The sequence below is a fragment of the Jaculus jaculus genome, chromosome 2 (genome assembly GCF_020740685.1).
Source record: "Jaculus jaculus isolate mJacJac1 chromosome 2, mJacJac1.mat.Y.cur, whole genome shotgun sequence".
In the NCBI taxonomy this organism is placed as follows: domain Eukaryota; kingdom Metazoa; phylum Chordata; class Mammalia; order Rodentia; family Dipodidae; genus Jaculus; species Jaculus jaculus.
In genome coordinates this window covers 188,521,631-188,544,611 of record NC_059103.1, presented here as the reverse complement: position 1 = coordinate 188,544,611, position 22,981 = coordinate 188,521,631, and the positions used below count along the sequence as shown (strand labels likewise).

Here is a 22,981-nt window from a genome sequence, read left to right as displayed (position 1 = left end):
GCTGTCTGCAGTGACGTCATCCTCAGCCACACTTTGTCTGCACATGGAGCCACCCGGTCCTGAGGACACAGCTCTTTCCCGTCCTTCCGTTTTGCTCTGCCAAGTTAACCTGTGCCCACTTGGGACTCCATTCTGGATAATCCGTGGCTAAAATGGATGCGCCCACAATTCATAGGTGTGTCTCCATTCTCATGGTGCCCTTGGAGACCCATCAGCTATCCATGGGTGCTTGGGACTACCACAGATACCTTGGCATCTAATTTATGAGCTCTATTCTCTATTTCCTACTAACATAGAAGGTATGTGTAGTATGCTAAGTCTTTCCCCCTTTTACCCTCTTTATGATATAATCTCATTGATGTGTTTAGTGAGTTAGTTGTGGGGGAGCCACACGTGCCATAGCGCCCACATGGAGGTCAGAGGACAACTTGGGAGTGTCTGTGCTCTACTTTCTTTGAGACAGAGTCTCTTATCACTACAAATGAGCTACCAGACAGCAGGTAAACCGCAGACCAGCTGGCCCAGAATCTCCTGGCTCTCCATCCCCTTCTCATAGGCACACTGGATCCCAGCTGCATGCACCACTTTACACCTGGCTTTACATGGGTGCTGAGGAACTGAACCTGAACCAGCAGCTTTGCAAGCCCTTTAACCACTGAGTCATCTCCCCAGCCCCTCTGCTTCTTTTTTCCACCAGAAATGACCCTAGATTCCCTCATCATAGATTAGATAGATGATGATTGATAGAATAAAAAGATAGATAGATAGATAGATAGATAGATAGATAGATAGATAGATAGATAGGCAGGCAGGCAGATAATACAGTTATGCATTCACATGTGAACTGAGGAGTGAGAGTGTCGTGAGTTTCTCGATCTTTAAGATCTATTATTCTGAACATCATGTTCAGCCCTTAGTAAATCTAGTGTCTGGAATAAGTCCATGAGGGCTTGATATGCAGCTTTTGCTTCTTGGGGGTCTAGAGAAAATCTTGCTCAGTTAACAAAATAACGAATTCTGTTGCTCTCTTCATACACAACACACTGCCCTGCATCTTAGAGGCTTCCAACAGCGGTCCTTTGGACATGCCTTTGCAGCTTGGTAGGAGTGTCTATTCATCAGCCCATACATATCCTAGCGTGTGGGGCTGAGGATCTACTGCCCAGAGGTTCACTCAAATGGTAGGCAGCTGGTCCAGACAGTGAGCCTGTTTCTTCGCAGGCTGTCAGTTGGGACAGTCGATTCTCTTCCATGTGGGCCTCTCCATGTAACTCTTGGGCTTAATGCATGGCACATGACTAGATTTGAAGGAGAGGAAGCAGGTTTTCCAGGCCTTCCTAAAATTAGACTGAGCACTCGTACCTTGCCATCTCTTCCATATGCTACTGAGCATAGAAATGGCAGGTTTGGCCCAGATTCAGGGGAGTAAGAGTAAAAAACAAGACCTCCTTTTAATGAGCCGTAGAGTGAGGGTGCTACAGTGAAAATTCTGCACCCAGTCTCTGCATGCTACACAGTATGTAAAGATTGTTCATGGTTTTGTAGCTTTTAAGCTATGAATTTTTATCCCTAAAGAATCAGATTGAAACGCAACATTTTTGTTGCCTTTCCAAAAGATGAGGTCTGACCTCAAACTCATTTGAACCTCATAATACTCTCATGCTTTATTAAAAGGAAGGCTTCAGACTGGTTGTGCATGCATTGGGTACAAGGCCCATCATACGCCCTGTCATTTCCTCTTCTTCATGGCCTAGGATATGCACTTTTTCCTATTTTTACATTTCTGAATTGTTCATTTTACAGCTTAGGAGGGTTTATAATCCCTAGAGGTCATACGGTAGTCTAGCAGTCAAGAATTTGGCTGTGATTGCTCATATTTTTATCACTTCACTCAAGCCTAATTGCTATTTAAAGTAGCTTCTGAAATATTACACTATAATTTGGCATTGAAACAAAAATGTCTACTGTAAGCCAAAAGTCATGGAAACAGCACCATCCATGAGGCAAATTTTGACACTGGAGGTGTAACTCCAATCTGACATGTTTTTGCAAAGCAGCAATCTGAGCTCTTCACTCAGAAATGTATCACAAACAAATGCAGGTGTGTCATGTTTTATTAGTGAGACGCATGCGCAAGGATTACATATCCCACATGAAGCTGGTACCTGAAGGCAGAGAAATTGCTGGGTTCTTTGGAACAGATGAAAGAAATCTCTAAGCAATACAAGGCTAATATGTTGCCTTTTCTTTTTTTTTTAATTTTTGTTTTATGTTTAATTATTTATTTGAAAGTGACAGACAGAGAAAGAAGCAGAGAGAGAGAGAATGGGCATGCCAGGGCCTCCAGCCACTGCAAAAGAACTCCAGATGCATGTGCCCCCTTGTGCATCTGGCTAACGTGGGTCCTGGGGAATCCAGGCTCAAAGCGGGGTCCTTAGGCTTCACAGGCAAGCGTTTAACCACTAAGCCATCTCTCCAGCCCATATGTTGCCTTTTGTAGAACTAATTTACTTTTAAATATATTTTATTTATTTTAGAGAGGGAAAGACAGAGACAGTGACAATGGGTGCGCCAGGGCCTCCAGCCACTGCAGACGAACTCCAGACGCATGTGCCCTGTTGCAGTCCGGTTCGCATTGCTGGTAGAAGTCACCCAACCAAAAGCAGCTTCTGGGAAAAAGATTTATTTTGGCTTTCAGGCTCCAAGGGAAGCTCCACAATGGCAGGGAAAACGATGGCACAAGCAGAGGGTGGGCATCACCCCCTGGCCAACATAAGGTGGACAATAGCAACAGGAGAGTGTGCCAAACACTGGCACAGGGAAACTGGCTGTAACACCCATAAGCCCGCCCCCAACAATACACTCCCTCTAGCAGGCATTAATTCCCAAATATCCATCAGCTGGGAACCTAGCATTCAGAACACCTAAGTTTATGGGGGACACCTGAATCAAACCACCACATGCCCCCTTGTGCATCTGGCTTATGGGTCCTGGAGAGTCAAACCAGGATCTTTTGGCTTTGCAGGCAAATGCTTTAACCACTAAGCCATCTCTCCAGCCTGCTACATTTACTTTTACATGCATGTGTATGTAGAATATTGTGATGGTGCATATTATGTGTGGTATATGCATGAGTGTGTGTGTGTGTGTGTGTGTGTGTGTGTGTGTGCACATTGTGCATATTGTGCATATTGTGCATGCATGGCCTGGACGTGAACTTTAGGGACCCTTTTCTATTGCTCATCTGCCCAGTGCTTCTTTCTAATGTAGTCTCTTCCTCAATCTAGGGTGCTATTTTTTTTTTTTTTCAGTCATCCAGCCCTAGTAATTTCTTGGTCTCTGCATCCCTCACCCCACCTCACCTGAAGATTGGGGTTACAGATCAGCATGGCCACACCCAGCTTTTTACATGGGTTCTGGGGAGTCAAACTCAGATCGTCTTAGGCCTTCCCAAACCTTTATCATTAAGTAGTAACCCCCCTTGACCACTGAGCCGCGTCCCCATGTTTTTGGTACATTTTTAGAAATACATCTAGGGCTGAAGAGATGGCTTAACGGTTAAGGCATTTGCCTGCAAAGCCAAAGGATCCCGGTTCGACTCTCCAGGACCCACATAAGCTAGATGCACAAGGGGGCTCATGCATCTGGAGTTCGTCTGCAGTGGCTGGAGGCCCTGGCGTGCCTGTTCTCTCTCTTCTCCTCTCTCTCTCTCAAATAAATAAATAAGATACATTTAGAAATATGTCTTAGATTGGATGAAATATTGTGTGCCTTACAAAAAAAAACTGTATGCAAAACATAAAATTCTCTCCATTTGCAGAAGAAAAAGCTGTGTTTCTGATGTGCTAAAGCCAGCAAAAGAAAGAAAAAACATAGTGCTTTCACTCTCCAAGTCCTGATTCTTTTTATTTTCAGTGCTGGGAATCAAACTCGGAGCCTCACAAATGCAAGGCTCATACCGATCATTTACAATTGTAAAGCAACACAGGTTAATTCTGTAAAGATGGAAGTGCTATGCAGTGCCAGGATTACCCTTCTTGTCTCTAACAAACGTCAACATATCAATAAAATGCAGCTGCAGTATCCCAAAACCAAACTTGCAAGAGTAGCTAATTAAAAAAAATATATTAATAGGGATGTAGAGATGACTTAGTGGTTAAGCACTTGCCTGTGAAGCCTAAGGACCCCGGTTCGAGGCTTGATTCCCCAGGACCCATGTTAACCAGATGCACAAGGGGGCGCACATGTCTGGAGTTCATTTGCAGGGGCTGGAGGCCCTGGCACGCCCATTCTCAATCTCTCTATATGTGCCTCTTTCTCTCTCTCTTTCTCTCTCTCTCTCTCTCTCTCTCTCTCTCTCTATCTCTCTGTCACTCTCAAATAAATAAAAATGAACAAAATTTTTTTTTTAAATATATTAATAATAAAACTTGTTGTTTGCTAGGGATGTGGCCCAATGGAAGAATACTTGCCTAAACTGGGTCAGACCAATTCCCATTAACTCGTGAACTTCTCTAAAAATTGTTTTACAAACCATTTTAACAGTGGCTGCATAACACTAACCAGTCCACGTCACTGTTCTGAATAATTAAAAACAAAAGATATTTTCCAACCCTTGAGGACAAAAGTAGGTTTGGGGAGGGTTTTTGCCTAAACTGATTTTAAGACAGTACATTATGCATTCCTTGGCATCTTGCACAAGAGAGCCACGGTTTCAGTTACCGCTCACTGAGTGTGAGGGCCTTCTGACCTTTGCCTTGTCTGGGCCGGTCAGCAATGGCCTGCCTCCCTCTTTATCAATCCCAAACGAAAATGAGACAGGGGCTGGAGAGATGGCTTAGCGGTTAAGTGTTTGCCTGTGAAACCTAAGGACCCCGGTTCGAGGCTCGGTTCCCCAGGACCCACGTTAGCCAGATGCACAAGGGGACACACGCATCTAGAGTTCGTTTGTAGTGGCTGGAGGCCCTGGCGCGCCCTTTCTCCCCCCCACCCCGCTTCCTCTCTCTGTCTGTTGCTGTCAAATAAATAAATAAAAATAAACAAAAAAAAATGAGACAGGAGGCCCCACAGCTTCTTCAGTCATAATAAAGGAACCTTATCTCTTCTTATATGGTCCTTCAGTAGTTGTCATTTGTTTGCTCAGTTTGAGGGAGTACACAGGTTGCTTGACTATACTCAGATGCATAAAACGCAGTGGATTCCTCCATGAGGTTCCCTTAACTAGGCGAGAGGAACCCCCGGCTAGGTCTATAAACAGTGGTGAGCACTCCTGTACGCTCTCCTGGAATCCTGCCCCTCTATAACAGCAAGCAGGGCAAGAAATCATGCAGATGTGTGGTTTCTGTGTGTGAGTGTCTTAGCAAACTGGATGCTGCCTTGAGGATAAGACCAAGGGTCATTTCTATTTGCCTTTTATATTCCCAGTGTTTAGGAGAGGACGTGGGATGGCCATTGGAGAAATGATGGGGAGCTGGGGGTGTGGCTTGGCAGTCAATTGCTTGCCTAGCACATTCTAGACCCAAAGTTAAATCCTAAGCATGATTGGAAAACAATAAAGAGATGTTTCATTCAGTCCAAGAAACCATGCAGAGGCCCAGAACAAAGAGGCTTAGCAAAAACTTGTGACACTTCTTGACAGTAAAAAAAGTCTATACCTCCCCATGTAGGAGCAGTAGAATTAGACAGGAACATGAGGAAGGAGGCGAAGTTGGGAAAAATGTGTCCAACTACTGGGCTGAAGGGATGGCTTAGCAGTAAAGTGCTTGCCTGTGAAGCCTAAGGACCCTGGTTTGAGGCTTGATTCCCCAGGACCCACGTTAGCCAGATGCACAAAGGGGTGCACGTGTCTGGAGTTCCTTTGCAGTGGCTGGAGGCCCTGGCGCGCCCATTCTTTTGCTCTCTCGATAGATAGATAGATAGATAGATAGATAGATAGATAGATAGATAGATAGATAGATAGATAGAAGATAGACAGAATATTTGCCTTTCTCTGTCTGTCTGTCACTCTCAAATAAATAAAAACAAACAAAAAAAATGTGTCCAACTACTGAGGGATGCACTGCATTATGGATAAGTCTGGAATACAAAGAGTCTCAACTATTAAGCCAAGGCTCCCCCGCCTCATACCCCACACACACACCTCCAAATGGGTTACCATTAAATAGAGTCCCATTCTCTACCCAGGTCACTCCAAGGTCTGAAGTGCTCTGAAGGAAAGCAGGGAAAAGGGTACAGCTTGTTTATCACTAGGAAAATGTACCCCACAATGGTGTAAAAAGAATGCTGTCCAACCAATGGCTCCAGGCTTTGTGTGGAATGCTAAGGGCATGACAGGCATTTCCTGTGGAGGTGCTACGCACAGTAGCTGGAGCCAGACTGCCACGGTCCCACACTGGCTCCATCCGTGAGCAGGCGTGTGCCCCGGCCTCTCTCTACTGGACTTCTGTTTCAGAGTGCAGCAGACCATCATGTCAATTTTTAAGCTGTGACGTGTGGCCCAGGAAATGATGCATGTCAGGCCCATAGAAACAAGAGTCCATTGATGTGTTAGCTGTTAATATCCCTTCTCTTCCATGTACCTTGATTTCCTCATCAAAATGGCAATTATAATACATGTCCCAGCCCATTATTTTGGGACACTGACAGGTAATTCAATGTGTGAAAGTAATTTGGAAGTTAAGTGCTGCATGAGATAAGGTAGTGTTGCTGATGCAGGATTCTGGGGCTCAGGAGGGCTCTCCCAGACTTTTGAACCCTAATTTTTTGAATCATTATCCCATTTTTAATGAACAATTGGTACAAAGGACTCAACATGGAATAATGATGAATTGTTGAGTTTATCTAGAGAGAAGTCATGAGGTTTATTTGGGGGAACTGGTATCCCCAAAAAGACTGGACCAGTTACGCAGACACATCGAAGACAGGGTCTAGAAGCTCCCACAACAAGATTTAGAGGAAACACACAGTCCCAGGGAAGCAAAGCATAAAACCGTCAGCCCTTGGATAGATGGCTTAATGGTTAAGGCACCGACTCACGTGAGCCAGATGCACAAGGAATTCACTCACAGTGGCTGAAAGCTCTAGCACACCAACCCCCCCCCCTTCTCTCTCTCTCAAATGAGTAAAATAAATAAAATTTTAAAGCAAGCATCAGGGCTGGAGAGATGGCTTAGCAGTTAAGGCACTTGCCTGCGAAGGCTAAGACCCATGTTGTACTCTCCAGATCCCACCTAAGCCAGATGCACAAAGTTGAGGCAAGCACAAGGTCCCACATGCCCACTAGATGGCGCAAGCGACTAGAGTTCAATTACAGTGGCTGAGGCCCTGGCCAATCCTCCTTCTCTGTCTCTGTCTCTGTCTCTGTCTCTGTCTCTCTCTCTCTAAAATAAAATAAAGCAAGCATCAGCCCTGAGCCTCTGTATAGGAGAAAGTTAAGATATGAAGTAGGATAACAGAGAGAAAACACCAACGCAGAGATCAGGACATTCAGACAAAAAATGAGTAATAAAGAAAGTCCTGAGAGTTATTACACACGTGGTGGACCCTAAATTTTGAGGAATTACACATGTAGCAGGCCCAGAGTTTAAAAGAAAGACATACATGGTGCAGGCGCAGAGGTCAAAGAAAAAGCATGCATGTAAATCAAGTGAGAAGGCGCCCCAAACTCAACACAGATGGGAAGCGAGCAGAAGCATGTCCAGCTCAAGATCAGTCCTCTCCCGCTCCTGGCCTGGATGAGAAGGAGACAAACAGACTTGGGCAGGTCACAAGGCAGAGACAGGGCTGGGCCATGGGCTTAACTCTCTTTATAGATCACTATCCAATTAGAATGAGCCTCACCATCAGACTCAAGTGTGTAAAGAGAGAGCCGATTGGCTCATGGCGTCAGGGTTGCTGGGGTACATGATCTGATTGGTTTGTTGGACTCTGGGAACTGACCCAGAGAGGCTGAGCTGAGAAAGAAGAACATTTCTGCTGAGTATGTCGTTGGAAACCATTTGAGAGACAGGATTAGCAGCAAGTTTCAGTTTTGCCAGAACATCTCCTTATTCCCTGTTTGGGCTTCTGTCCCTGACTTCCTGAGGTGTGTGTGGACAGGGGTGAAACTACCTCATTCCTGTTTCTCCTTTGGTAGTAAGACCGTTTATTGCTATATCCTTAGTTGAAGGATGATTCCCATGAACCTAGTTCCAGAGGCAGGCAGCTTGTATCTCTGGGCTGTTAGTCATAAGGGTGCGTGTGCGTGCGTGCATGTTATAGTGTCTTCTCTTGATATAGAATGTCAAGGTAAAGGCCTTGGTATTTATTTGACTGGCCAACAATTATATAAGGATGGGAAAGAATGGGAAAACCTTTAAGTTCTACAAAGCCTTGTAAGCAGCATAATTTCAAACATCATAGTCTTGGACATCTGGGCTCTATTGCCTGAAATCCCATTAAACCTCCAGCTTCACGACCTGTATAGAAACTGGTAAACTGCAAGATCCTGCTGATGGCCACTAGCCAGCTCAAGCAATTAATCACGAGAGTCCCCAAGCAGGTTTGCGGCTCATGCCAAGTGGATGCTTGAAGGGGAAACTGTACACAAAAGAAAAGGCCCGGTCCACACAGTCTCGTAGCAACACGCTTTGTAGCTATGCCCATAGAGAGAAATTATCTGTTATCATTAAGACATCCAAGCCTCATAACTTTTTCCTCAATGGAAATTAGTACTCACCGGCCCAGGGAACATCTCCAAATCTCGTTAACTGTAACACAGACCACAACCTGCGAAGAGCTGGCAGCTCTGGTTTAGCCAAAGCCAAACCCTACCTGCCTTTCCCCACCCTTCTCATGTTCTCAGTTAGGGGAACTCACATGCACTGGTGACTTTTTCCTCTCTTACTTTAAACCTTCTGGTATGTCTACATGACTTGGATCCTGTTCCATTTTCAAGCCCAAGAACCAAAAACGCACAGCCTTGTGACCCTGGAGCCCGTCTTCCAAATCCTGCTAGACAGACATTCCCACACACACCATGGAAGGGCTCATTTGAACAAAGGCTCTATTTCTTCTAAGGTTTCTTGCTTCATTTTTGCCAAGTCAAAGAGTTTTAAGTAAATGAGATAATCTTCTGCACTTCAGAATGTTTATAGAGTTTTCTGCAATTACTGTTTTGTATATAGAGTGATTCTGGGAACATGAAAAAAAAAAGAAAAAGAAAAGCAGCAGCAGACGAAGCCGAGTATGGAGTGAAAGGAGAAGAGTGGTCCTCGTCAGGTTTTCAGAGTGGGTCACAGCAGGCAGCTCCCCTTGCTGCTGCCATTTCCTCTTTCTGAAAACTTTGGGCTCAAACTTGGTTTTCGTTTTCTATTGTACAGTGTGGGAACCACACTGTCAAATGACTGGACATGTGTGGTCGTTGAAATTTCAGGGAAGTAAATTTAAAGCTGAAGTAATTTCCCACGCACTGTTCCTGTCTCAGGGGCTCGGTGGGCTCACGTGGATTTATAGCGCTGCTGTAGGTTAAGGAGCTCGGCGACCCCTGTCCTCACAGTGTGGGCCGTGGACGGCGTGCACTGATGTCATCCGAGAATGTGTGAGGATTATATCAACAACAAGATGCCTTCGTGTAGCTCATCCACACAGAGAAATCTGTGAACTGTTTTCAGATAGCCTTCTGTGTTCAAAGCCAGTGTGGAATTTCGTCATTTGTAATTGGCTTTGTTACTTTAAAAACTTTTTTTATTCGGGCTGGAGAGATGGCTTAGTGGTTAAGGTGCTTGCCTCCACAGCCAAAGGACCTAAATTCAATTCCCCAGGACCACATAAGCCATATGGCCAAGGTGGAGCATGCATCTGGAGTTCATTTGCGGTGGCTGAAGACCCTGACATGCCTGTTCTCTCCATATCTTTCTCAAACAAAATAATTCTTTAATTCGTTCATTCATTTGCAAGCAGAGAGAGAGAGTGGGCACACCAGGGCCTCTACTGCTGCAAATGAACTCCAGATGCATGTGCCACTTTGTGCATGTGACTTTATGTGGGGACTGGGGAAACCAACCCCGGTCATTAGACTTTGCAGGCAAGTGCCTTAACCACTGAGCCATCTCTCTAGCTCTTACTTTTTCTTTTAAGCTTGCTTTATAAACAGACATTTCTAACTCCCCTGAGATTTGGCATGCAAGAGGAGAAACACTAATATACCTTGTAGAACCCTCTTGAAACGTGCTTTGCTCTTCCTCTTCAAAAAATCTATAGAAACTGGACCATATATATAAATATATAATGTATATATATAAATATATAAATATATATATGGTCCAGTTTCTATATATATATATTTATTTATTTACTTACTATTATTCCTTTTCTAAAGAAGAGTACCTCATGAAAGTTTTCTAGAAATTGTGGGACTGGTCAACAGGAAAGCCCTCGAGAGGAAATAAATTTGAAGAGTGCAAAAAGGGAGAAAATAGATGAATATGGAAGAAAAGGAAGCAGGAGGAAAGCAAAGTAGAACTCCCTCAGTTCAAACACACAGTGCCCCAGTCTGCAGGATGAGTGAGTGGGGGGGGGGTACAAAAGCGATGACAGAAATTACAAAGCAATCCCTCGGAATGTCCTCAGCCAGCTGACATTGTGGAGATGGAAAGGAATTTCACTGGCAACTGGGATTAAACTCCATGTATGACCTGTGCTCTCTTCTTTGATTTGTTGTTGCTTGTGCCAGTGGACAGTTTTCTCCTGGAAGGTGCTGTGGGACCTTTAGAGTAATTGTCAGAATGTAATGACTTGGGACACTTGCTTCTGTCCAGTGCGGAGGATGGAATCATCAGGGTTACAACCGACTAAGTGGCTGTACGAATGCATCCCTGCTGAGAGCAGCTGGCATGATGGCCCTCTCTCCCTGAGACCCTTCACCTCATATTCCTGTGCTGCAAGATGATAGTCACTGCTGTCAACCAGCTTCTAGTTCAAGATAGCCAGAAAAGAGGGTGATGTTCACTATTTTCCTGGTAAAATAATTCCTGAAGATGGAAGATAAATAGATATCATAAATGATCACAGACTTTTCTATTGTTCAGATGCCTGCATACCATAATATTTCTAGTCCAATTCTCAAAAAAAAAAAAAAATATGCTCCCCACCCCAACAAATTCCAACTCTACTTAAAGGAACTATTAACATCATTCGTGTAAGTTTCATTACATAGTCGTTCATTTATTCATTCACTCAATCAACAAACATATCAGGAGCACCTTTGATAGAAAGAGAAGACTACAATTTACCCTGCCTGAAGGAACCTGAGGTTCTGAATAGCAATGCTTCAAGAGAGGTGCTCAGATTAGCAATACTGCCATCCCCCGCAACGTTATTAGAAATTCAGATCCACAGGTCTGCCAGAAGGAAATGAATCTGAGGCTCCACATTTGGGACTCAGAGAAATGTGCCAAACTCCCTGGGAGATTTCTAAACACCATAAAGTACTGGTCTAGGGATACATAGACCATCCAACAATACCCATTCATGCTGTAGCTGATTCAAACAGTGTTAGTCTACAAATTTGAAACCCCTACACCCTGGAGGCACAAGGTAGAACATTCTAGTCAGTGTCGAAAGGAAATATGTTACAACAGGAAGAAAAAAGTACTAGAAGGGCAAAACATGCCCTGGTCTCTGGGAACTTACACAGGCTAGATAGCTTGAGCGGGGCTTAAAGCCACCCCCCATTTGCCCCATTCTGCAGGCCAACACTGGGGCACTGTACCACATTATTTACAGGATGCATGGTGTTTTATTATATGAAATGAGCAAGGCTATAAACCACATTTTCCCACAGTCTATACTACTTTTCTCTGTCTGAAGGACAAATAACTACGAGTTAAGTACTGGGGGAAAGACGTAGGTGTTTTCATGGGCTGTTGCCAGACTGGTTTCATGAGAATTACTGAGCTTCTTGTTAAACATAGTTTTCCAGTCTTCCCCCTGGACATTCTGAATCAGGAGAGAGAGAGAAACAGAGGGAGAGAAAGAGAGAAAGAGAGAGAGAGGGAGGGAGGGAGGGAGGGAGGGAGGGAGGGAGGGAGGGAGGGAGGGAGGGAGATCGGCTAGACAAAGAAAAAAAATTAAGAAAGCTCCCTGAGGTAAGCCTGATGCAGGCCATGTTTGAAAACCTGTGGTGGAAATGTCAGTTGTTAAACCCCAGGAATCTAGAGACTCAATTTAACCTGCATGAATCAGAGTTGGATTCTAAACGGTCGAGGGGGTCTGTTAGTTTGGTTTTTTCATAGTCAAACTGGAACCGTTTTATTGACATAAAATAATAGGACATGTTTATGGGGAACATTGTGGTGACCTGATACATGTGTACCATGCATAATGATCAAATTAGGGTAACTAGCATTAGGCTCTCCTTAAATGCAGAGTGATTTCTAAGCCTTGCCGTATACAGGAGCCGATCTACCACTTTCCCACGTACCTCCCCTGGGGCCTTGGCTTCCTGCCAGAAACTGAGTAAAACAGGAGGGACAGCTTGAATCCAGCCATTCTTTTCTTCTTATCACTCAGGATATAGATGAGGGACAATTTCCTCATCACCCAAACTCTTCAAAACTAACCTGAGAGATGTGCCGCCTGTGCCTGTGAGAACTGCATAGCCAGGCAGCAGAAACATTTCTCCTTTGACCATATCAGGAGTCAATCACAACCTAATTGAGAAATAGGGAAACTGTAGGTGAAGGGGTGAGAGATGGATACCAAGGTCGTCCGGTCCTATCCCAGCAGTAATGATTGTTAGGGGCCTTGACACCTCCCATCTTCTACTTAATACTTATGGAGTCAACAAGTACCAGACACTTTTTAACCAAAACAAGAGCATTTCCTGACCTAAAGACAATGGCCTATCATTTATCTTTTCAAGTTTGACTTTCCCCCACTCTGGAATGAGGGTAATGGTACCTACCTAGTTTTTGTGGCTGCAAAATGGACATAGATTCTTAGGATGATGGTATATTCTTGGTGAGTGATATTGTTTATGGTCATGCTGTCTACAGAATCTTTATTACTCAGAAATCTCTATGAAAAGTAGAATAGGGCTGGAGAGATAGCTTAGTACTTAAGGAGCTTGCTTGCAAAACCTAACAACCCAGGTTTGATTCCCCAGTACCCATGAAAAGCCAGGTGCACAAGGTGGCACATGCATCTGGAGTTTGTTTGCAGTAGCTAGAATGCCCGATATACCCATTCTCTGTCTGTCTGTCTGCCTCTGTTTGCAACTAAGTAAATGAGAATATATTTTTTAAAAAATAGAATAAGCCAGGTGTGGTGGCACACACCTTTAATCCCAGAACTCAGGAAGCAGAGGTAGGAGATCACTGTGACTTCAAGAATAGCCTGAGACTACATAGTGAATTCCAGGCCAGGCTAGAGTGATATCCTACCTTGAAGCCCCCCCCCCACCCCTGCAAAAAGGAAAATAATAAGATTTTATATGTGTGTGTGTGTGTGTGTGTGTGGACAAACATGTACAAACACATATATGAGAGATGAATATATTATAAGGAACTGATTCACTTAATTATGGAGGAGAATTCTCAAGATCTACAATCTGGAGAGCCAATGACATAGTTCCAGTTTGCGTCTAAAAAAGAAGATGGCCAATGTCTCAGCTCAAAGACAGGCAGAATAGATAGCAAATTATCCATTACTTAGTCTCTTGTCTATTTAAGCCTCCAGTGGATTGACAGGAACCCATGCACATTAGAAAGGACCATGTATTTTTTCTCAGTCTACCAATTCAAACATCCATCCCATCCACAAACATCTTGACAGATGCACAAGAGTCATGACTAAGCAAATATCTGAGCACACTGTGGCCCAATCAAATTGACACATGAAACTCACCATCACTGCCTTATGGTTTCCAGTTTCCTAGAAATTGTGACCTGCTAACTTGTATGCATCATTAGTTGTATCATTATTCTTAATCCGAGTTCTCGGCCGTTCTGACACCACCTTGTTTGAGAGATGGCCTCCATCTATGTGGAACCAAAGTTGTTCCTTAAGTATACTTTCAGTGAGTGTCCCCCTTCAATCTCTTTGGGGGACAAGGAGCGGCAGAAATGGAACCAGTACCACCAAGCAAGCATATGACATCTCCTACTAGAAGGGCTGATAGCAGAGCTTAGGTTTATTGCCACATAAATCATCCTTTGTCTTCTTTTTATCTCCTAACTTCCTCCACAAATACTAATTAATTAATTGAGCTTGCCTGTCTAAATCATCCAATCTTGATTCTTATAATGGTATGCCTGTGAGGGTACTAGAAGGTAGAAATGATTTAGTATTAGAGGGCTTGATTGCATTGAATATAAAATCAAATAAAATGAGAAAATGATGAATAGAGGAGGGGAGTGAGGTTTGAAATTAGCCCTATTTCCTGAGCTTATAAGGGGCCCACTTAGGTTGGTTTTAATGTTGACCTATTTTAGGAGTGATATATTTGGCTCACAACCAGGAATGGAAAATAAGCAAGGACCTGTGTCTGCTAAGCCAGCCTCAGATTTTTTGACATTTCAAGCTGGATACTTATTTACTGAAGTGGGTTATCCTACATATTCTAGGATGTTTAGCAGTGTCCATGACCTCTACTCACTAGATGCCAATAGTAACCTTCATGCGTCACACCCAGAAATGCCTCCATACATTGCCAAGTTGTCCTCCAGGTGGCAAAGCATGGACTCATTTGAGAACCACTGCTCCCCCCGCCACCCCGGCCACACACACAAAGGGAAGATCCTAAACTGTTAAAGGAGAAATGGACTAACTTTCTCTAGATGAAAACCTTTTGTGGCACCTTATAGGTAGGATTTATGATTAATGAGAATTCTTTTTAATATTTATTTATTATTAAGTATTTGTAATCTGAGAGAGAGAGAAAATGGGCATGTTGGGGCCTCCTGCCACTGCAAATGAACTCCAGACACATGCACCACTTTGTGCATCTGGCTTTACATGGGTACTCGGGGGTTGAACTTGGACTATCAGGCTTGGCAAGACAGTGGCTTTAACCACTGAGTCAGCTCTCCGGCCCAAGAATATTTTCACACAGAACAGTTACATGTTTTCTCTCCACAATGCCTATTGAAATTAATTTGCTTTCCTCATAGGCATTCCTTCTTCCAGGAGACTGTGGCGAGAGCAGGTCTGGGTTCCAGTCTTAGTTCTATGCATTCTGGCTACCTGGCAGTGACAAGTTCACATATCTGGCCTCTTACCCTCCCCGCCCCCCCCCCCCCATTGCTCCCGGAGACTTCCACAGCAGTGGTGAAGGTTCAATGTTTGTTTCTCTATACAGCCAGAGTTGGCTTGTGGTAGCTCCTCAGCCAATGTAACGTGAGATATGCTGATCAGATATGCTGATGCATCTGTGGACTTCACTCCACTGGACCATGCACTTCACACCTGATGCAAATGACCTGACATCAAAGAGCAGTTCAGGCCCACTGCAAAGACATCACCCTTGAGTTCTACGAAACACCGGCTTTCGGGAAGAATACATGGCACCTTTCTTTTGAATGGACAACACTAGGAAGCCTTTCTAAGGGTTCCAATCTTAGGTGTTCCCATCAGCACATGAGATGTGGAGCTGCTTGACACAGTGTCTTTTCTTCAGACATGCTCACCCTTCACCTCATTCCTGTTGGGACAAGAGAGGGCTTTGAGCTCAGCACACAAGTCCCAAAGCTGTTCTGGAACCCTCTGCCAGGCTGTTGCCTGCCAGGTCAATCTCTTCCTGCCTCTGAAGTGTTTCAGTCTTTCCTTATCATGCAACTCTCTGTGCTCCCTAATCTGGGAAGAGTGGCAGCCAGAGCGCAGTGACTAGTGGCTGTGGCCCTGGCAGGTGGTACAGGATGCAACAGCTTGGCATACGGGTACTTTGTTTTCCTTGCCCTTGAACATTGACACATTTGTATATCTTATTTCTCTAAGGAATTTGGGAAAATTGTGATAAAACGAATAAAGTACTGGCAACTATAGCAACTGCCATTTATTAGTTATGTGTTATTTGCTGGACACCATACACAATCATTTTCTTTTTTAAAAAAATTATCAATCTGGGGCTGGAGAGATGGCTTAGCGGTTAAGTGCTTGCCTGTGAAGCCTAAGGACCCCGGTTCGAGGCTCGATTCCCCAGGTCCCACGTTAGCCAGATGCACAAGGGGGCGCACGTGTCTGGAGTTTGTTTGCAGTGGCTGGAAGCCCTGGCGCGCCCATTCTCTCCCTCCCTCTCTCTCTCTCTCTCTCTCTCTCTCTCTCTCTCTCTCTGTTGCTCTCAAATAAATAAATAAAAATAAACAAAAATTAAAAAAAAAATATCAATCTATTTATTTGAGAGATTGAGAGAGAGAGAGAGAAAATAGGCATGCCAGGGCCTCCAGCTGCTGCAAACGAACTCCAGATGCATGCACCACCTTGTGCATCTGACTTACGTGGATACTGGAGAATTAAACCTGGGTCGCTTGGCTTTGTAGGCAAGCACCTTAACCGCTAAGCCATCCCATTCCTCCAGCCCCAAAGTCATTTTCTTATAAGCCCAGTCCATCATCATAGCACCCAGTGACATAGATGTTACATTTGTTATTTTAAAGGGAAATAGTTGAGGTCTGGAAAGACTCATGCTTTCTTTTTGGCATATGTGAATGTGTAGAGTATGTCTTGTATGTGGTGTGTATCTCATATGCACATGTGTGTGTGCCAAGGTGTGAACTCACTGCTCACATGGTGGAGGCCAGAGGAGAACGCCCTCCTCTGTCATCCTGTGTATCTCCTTAAGATGGAGTCTTTCTTCACCGGGAGTTCACCATTTTCAGTCAGTAAGCCCCTGCTATTCTCCCATCTGTCCCTCAGAGGTCTAGAGATACAGGCATGTATGGCCACCTCCATCTTTTTATGTGGGTGCTGGGGAATCCAACTCAGGAACTCTCAAGTCCTCTCACATCCTCATGCATACGTGGTAAATACTCTTATCCACTGAGCCATCTCCCACAGCCCACAAAACTCATGTATATGGTATGACAAAGCTGTTAAGTGGTGAGTCAGGGAGGTGAACTATTATCAGTCCACCAGAAAGAGTTCTTGATCATTGTGTTCCCTACTCATCCTGGCTTCTGAGATAAATATGATGGTTGATGCCAATAATGCAAAATTAATTACTGGGCTAAAAAGCAAAAAAGACTCTATTATCATTTCTTAATTTCACAAATAGGTATTAAGCACTTATACCTGACACCATGTAATGTGTATAGAAAACACCCATAAGATATGGCAGCACCCTCAAAATATTTAGGGGAAATGTTAGGATGTAGCTCAGTGGTACTATGTTTATCCAACATGTACTAATCCCGGGGTTTGATTCTCAACACCAGGAAAAATTTAGGAGTGATAGTTACATTAAAATAAAGTGTTCTGGACTGGAGAGATGGCTTAGCAGTTAAGGCACATGCCTGTGAAGCCTAAGGTCCCCAGTTCGATTCTCCAGGTCCCACATTAGCGAGATGCACAAGGGAGCACCCTGATGCACCCATTCTCACTCTCTCTCTCTCCTTCTTTCTGTTTCTAATAAATAAAAAATAAATAAAATCTTTAAAAATAAATAAAGTGTTCATTGTGAGTTTGGTGATGGAAGTTTAGGAGCCAACATGGAAGGATTACAGTTGTTAGCTGTATTTAGAGGGACAGATGGCTTCATAAAGAATGTGACCCTTGAGAGATGGAGGAGCTGATGTTCATGGGAGTCAGAGGTATACAACAAAGATGTCTGAGAGAAAAGGAAAGGTTGAGCAGAGGCCAGGGTCCACTGCAAATAAGGAGACGGAAGGAATCTAGGATGCGTGGGACACAGAGAAAGGAGCTCGAAATACACACCATATGGAAGATGGCCCTTTTCCTTCCAAAGCCAGAACCATCTACAGCAGACTGACATTTTGTGTTTAACTTACTAGCTTTGAAGTCATGATGCTGTTACTCATAGAAAAAAAATAAATAAATAAAGCAAAGTGATGATGTAAGAGCTTATCTGTGGCAGATGTACTGGAAATACTAGGTTCAGGTTTTACTTTAGCCGCACCCAGCATGGCAACCCATTCAAAAGACACAGAGCACTAACTGCAGAAACGTCAGAAAGCAGTGAACAACGAGCTCCCCGGACGATGGGGAGCAGGACACGAGGCCACGGCACACTGTCCTCCCTGGCCATTTCTTTTCCCAAGGTCTACCCGTGGTAGCCACTCTCTGCTACCTCCGGCCACCTCCACAACTCTCAGTTTGTCTACCTGTGGCCTCGACTTCTTTTTGTATTCATGTCTGAGTAGCTCACTATTGTTCACAATATAAATTAGTTTAGACTCCAATTTTAGGGCTGGAGACATGGTTTAGCAATTAAGGCACTTGCCTGTGAAGCCTAGGGACCCAGGTTTGATACCTCAGAACCCACGTAAGCCAGCTGTGCAAGGTGGCACATGCATCTGGAGTTCATTTGCAATGTCTAGAGGCCCAAGTGTGACTATTCTCTCCTTCCCTCATCTCTCTCCCTATAATAAATAATTTTTTTAAGTTTAAAATTAAAATAAAAAAAATAGACTCCAGTTTTCTACCCTGCATAGAGCCTTTCATAGTGCTCATTGGACTTATGGATAAACATTTCAACACAGGAGGAAGGGGAATGGGGAACACTGGACACGTGTGTTCTATATTCATTCCCTCACTCTTGTAGCTCACTAGGATAGAGCACACCTATGTCTGACTATAATTTAGATTCTTGCTGCCTCCATAACTTTAGGCTAGTAATAACTTCTGGGCCTTAACTTCGAAAAAAAATGGATTTTTTGTTTCTTTTCCTAAGAAGGGTATTGGGCATGCAAGGTGAAAGATCCTCAGAGAATAACTGACTAAGCTTATGTTGTGGCTACAAATGTTATTATGTGTAAAGTTAAATACATTTGCATTCTGGGAACCCATGTAGAAAGCATGGAGTGTTGGTCACTTTCTCATTACTGGGACAACATACCCCACCAGGAGCAGCTTCAGGAAGGAAAGGACTTATTTCAGCCTAGAGTTCTGAGTAGAGTCTCTCATGACAGGGAAAGCACGACAGGAGCAGGCAGCTGGCATCACATCTTCATAGCAGCATGGAGGAAGGCTAGCTTTCACTCCTTGATACACAATCCAGGAACCAGCCCATAGGAAGGCGTCACCCGTAATTAAGATGGTTCCTCACATCTCATCTAGAAAATTCCTCACAGACACCAGCAGAGATCTGTTTATATGGTGATTCTAAGTCCTATCAAGTTGACAAACAAAGATTAACCATGACATGTGGTCATTTGAATGATGAACCTAATTGTCAGTTTCTGAGAAGGATCCAAAAATATAGTAACTCAGTAGGGCTCAGTCTTTGTGGTCATTATTCCCTTTGATTTTAGCAAAGCCTCATGGTTCATGTCCTGTGTCAGTTTTCTGGAATCTATGCTGTCCTTTAGGGCTGGCCTGCTTCCTTGCGGGCTGGCCTAGACTGAAGACTTCTTCCTACATTGGTCTCTCTCTCCCTCTTTCAGTGACAGTAGAAAGTCATCTCTAAGTGACTTTGAAGTATTTATTTTCTAGGTAATATTAGTGGTTGAAAACAATCTTAAATACTTTAGAGAATCAGTGATTCTAAGTGCACTGAGGTGAGCCCATTAATAATCTTAGCACTTTTTCCATATTTATTTATTCATTTATTAATTTAAGAGAGGAAGAGAGAAAGGGAATAGGCAAGCCATAGCATCTAGCCACTGCAAACAAACTCAAGATGCATGCAGCACCTTGTGCATCTGGATTTACATGGGTACTGGGGAGTCAAACCTGGGCTCTTAGGCTTTGCAGGCAAGCGCCTTAACCACTGAGCCATCTCTCCAGTCCCTTTTATATTTTTAATTACATTTCTTTTTATGATATGTGTAAGTTACATTCTACAGTGCACCATAACTGTTTATCATCTTGCTATATAATCATGGTAATTAGTATTACTTAAACAGCCATGTAATCATCCATCTTGTTAATGTACCATAATTTACTTAACTTAAAATTTCAGCAATAGGCATTGTTTCCAATTTTTCCTTTAATATAAATAACCTCTTATATATTTGTGCTTATAGTTTCTTTTTTAATATTATTTCCTCTGGGTAGGCTCCTAGGAATAGGATCACTAGATCAGGGACTATAAATTTTTAATGGTTTTTTAAATGAAGTGATGTTATTTTTCCAGTTTACAATGCCATGAGCAACATATTAGCATTCCACTGGCATTATATGCCTACCAAAAGTATGTATTACTGTTGAGTATGTAATATACTTATAAGAGTACCTTTTGGTTTTGCATTTTCTTAGAAATAAGTTCTAAGCAAACATTTGCCTAGAAACATAGGAAGATTTCCTTTACATCAAGAATCTCTCACTGCCCTTTTCTTGCGTGGCCCAACAGTTTTGTTTATTAAACAAAACTAATGTTGATTTTTTGAGCAAAATAGTCATACAACAATTAATTATTAAGGCCCTGTATACAGTGAACTATAGGGAACATCAGCTAAAATAATAGGAAAGTTAAAATCAGGATGATTTATCAACTTCAACATTTCCAAGACCCGAGGCAGGGCTACAACTCAGTTCAATCTCAGGTCAGATTTTAATGACCTTTACTTTTTAGTTTCTCAGCCGCTCGCTCAGCAACACTGCTTGTTCAGTGAGCAAACTCAGGCACTCTAGGCATCGTGCTTCTGGTATTTCCATCTAGATTTTGTGCCAAAGAATCCTCCTGGAGAATGAAGCTATCCTTCTATCACACACACACACACACACACACACAAAATGCCTTACACCTTTCCCAGTCTGATCTTGCCCCAGATCAAGTACGTTCATGAACCCCCGCAACATATGAAATGGTATCCCAACCCACAAACCCACCATGAGACTGACGGCCACTTTCAGAGGTGGAGCTTTGCTCCCCCTTCCAGATGGCTCAGCTTGGCGATGAGATAGGTGTCCTCCATGTTCTGCCGGATGGTGAACCGACCTTCCATGAGTACAAGCCACCACACATCCATCCTGAGTTGAGTAACTGGCATTTGGCTGGCTTTCTCTTTGACCTGAGGGTGTTAAGGTTTGTTTGAATTAGGTAATTGCTAATTGCCAGTATGTGCGAATGTAAAGGAAATAACTCACTGTGCTTCTCTCTCTCCCTCTCTCCTCTTACAGCCTCAGCCGAGGGGTCTCCATAAACACATTAGCCTTCCAAGCTGCTGTCCTGCCAGTGGGTATGAATATGGCCTGTTCCCCAGAGAAAGACCAACCCATGGCACTGCCAGAAGAGATCCTTGGGGCACTGACAGATTAACTGGACTAACTGGAAAAAAACACCTATTTGATCAAGAATATGAGCTCTGGGGGGAAAAATGTAGTTTGGTATGGATTTTCAAATGAGGTGCATAAAAACCCAGTGCCAACTCGATCCAAGTGGTCATTGGCAGACCATTAGCTGGAAAATTCCTTCCAGTTTTCATCACTGTGCATAACTCAAGTTCCCTTTGGGGCTCTTTCTGTGCCCTTCACTAGAAGTCCTGTTTCAGCATGGTAACTACTGGATTATTTTATTATGTGTGCAGATGGCATGATGTTCTAGAAAAAAAAAATATAGAGAGCACTTCCACATTCGCAGTGGAAGTGCTCACAATGTTATGCCCTGGTAGGAATGTAAACATGTGTCTGTTATGTTAATGATGATGTCCAAAGGTATTCTGTCCAACTCTGAAGCACTTTATATGGGACAGTACGCTGACAAGAATTAGCACGTTTGGAACATGTGGGAAAACATTTGTTTCTTGTTTTATAAATCTTGTCTTTTTTTCTGGCTCAGACTGTCCAAGACAAGCTCTGTTCCCAGCATATCCTCAATTGATTGTGGTAGGTTTGTGTAAGAATATGGCCATAATACTGTTAGAATTCACCTCTTGACACATTATACTGAATAACTGGACTACTTGTAGCACCATAGGGAAGTAGAAACAAGCCTGGTGATCGGCATGTTTGAATTCTTTGTCCCTTATGTGAGGCACAACTTAACATGTGTACATACAGATACTCAGTACAGGTGGTTTCCATTTAGCTAATGTGCAAATTCTCTTGTTCTGTAGAGTACTTCTCCCCACAACAAGAGAGAATGCTTTCTTGCTAGAGTGGACCTTTGTGGATTGATGCCAACAGCAACAGAACACAATCTTCCTTCAGGGTCTCAGTCCAAACTTTGGAAAACTTTCTAGACTAAGTTTAAGTTACAATTCTCTAAAGAGAAACCTCAAGTGACCCCACTGTGCACTTAGAGAAGAAAAGGGTTCAGGCCCACACCACGTTCCCTGGCAGAGAACCTGCTCATCCCTTTCGATCCTTCCTGTAATTATATCCCTAATTGCTTTTGTCACTCTGTCTCACAGCAAAGCGCAGCCCTGGGAACCCGGTCCACGCGGGCAGTGCTCCTTCCTACTGACCAGCGCTACATAACACGGTAGCATTTTTCCCCTGGAAATATTAAGTTGGCTGAATCAAAAACTCAGCAGAAGTGAGGGTTTTTTTTTTTTTTTTTTTGGTTTTTTGTTTTTTGGTTTTTTGTTTTTTTTTTTATGCCCAGTTCTCCAACCTGGGACTGACGGCATCTGAGACTTCTTTTTTAAAATGGATGCAGCTACTTGTAAACCTTTCAGCATAAGCTCGCAAAGCACTTTGCAGTGTCTCCAGACACTCACGGGCCAATCTTCTTAGGTCTCAGGAAGGGAAGAGTGACCTCTGCGTGATCCAAGTGTGTCATCCTGGCATGGCTCTTCTGCAGAATGTCTCCTGTCTAGACTAGAGAAAGGCTCCCGATAGGAAGCTCAGAGGAGTTGAAATCACAAAGAGATCTGGCCTTTTGACC

General features: G+C 43.5%; 1 protein-coding gene across 1 annotated transcript in view; it reads left to right on the top strand.

Moving 5' to 3' along the window:
• The window catches only part of Samd12 (sterile alpha motif domain containing 12), a 465,719-nt gene extending 443,088 nt beyond the window's left edge, over positions 1-22,631 (top strand). The window contains exon 5 of the mRNA XM_004661374.2: positions 21,274-22,631. Coding sequence (XP_004661431.1) covers positions 21,274-21,296 — 23 coding nt within the window. The 3' untranslated portion in view covers positions 21,297-22,631. The remainder of the gene's footprint in view (positions 1-21,273) is intronic.
• The last annotated feature ends 350 nt before the right edge of the window (positions 22,632-22,981 follow it).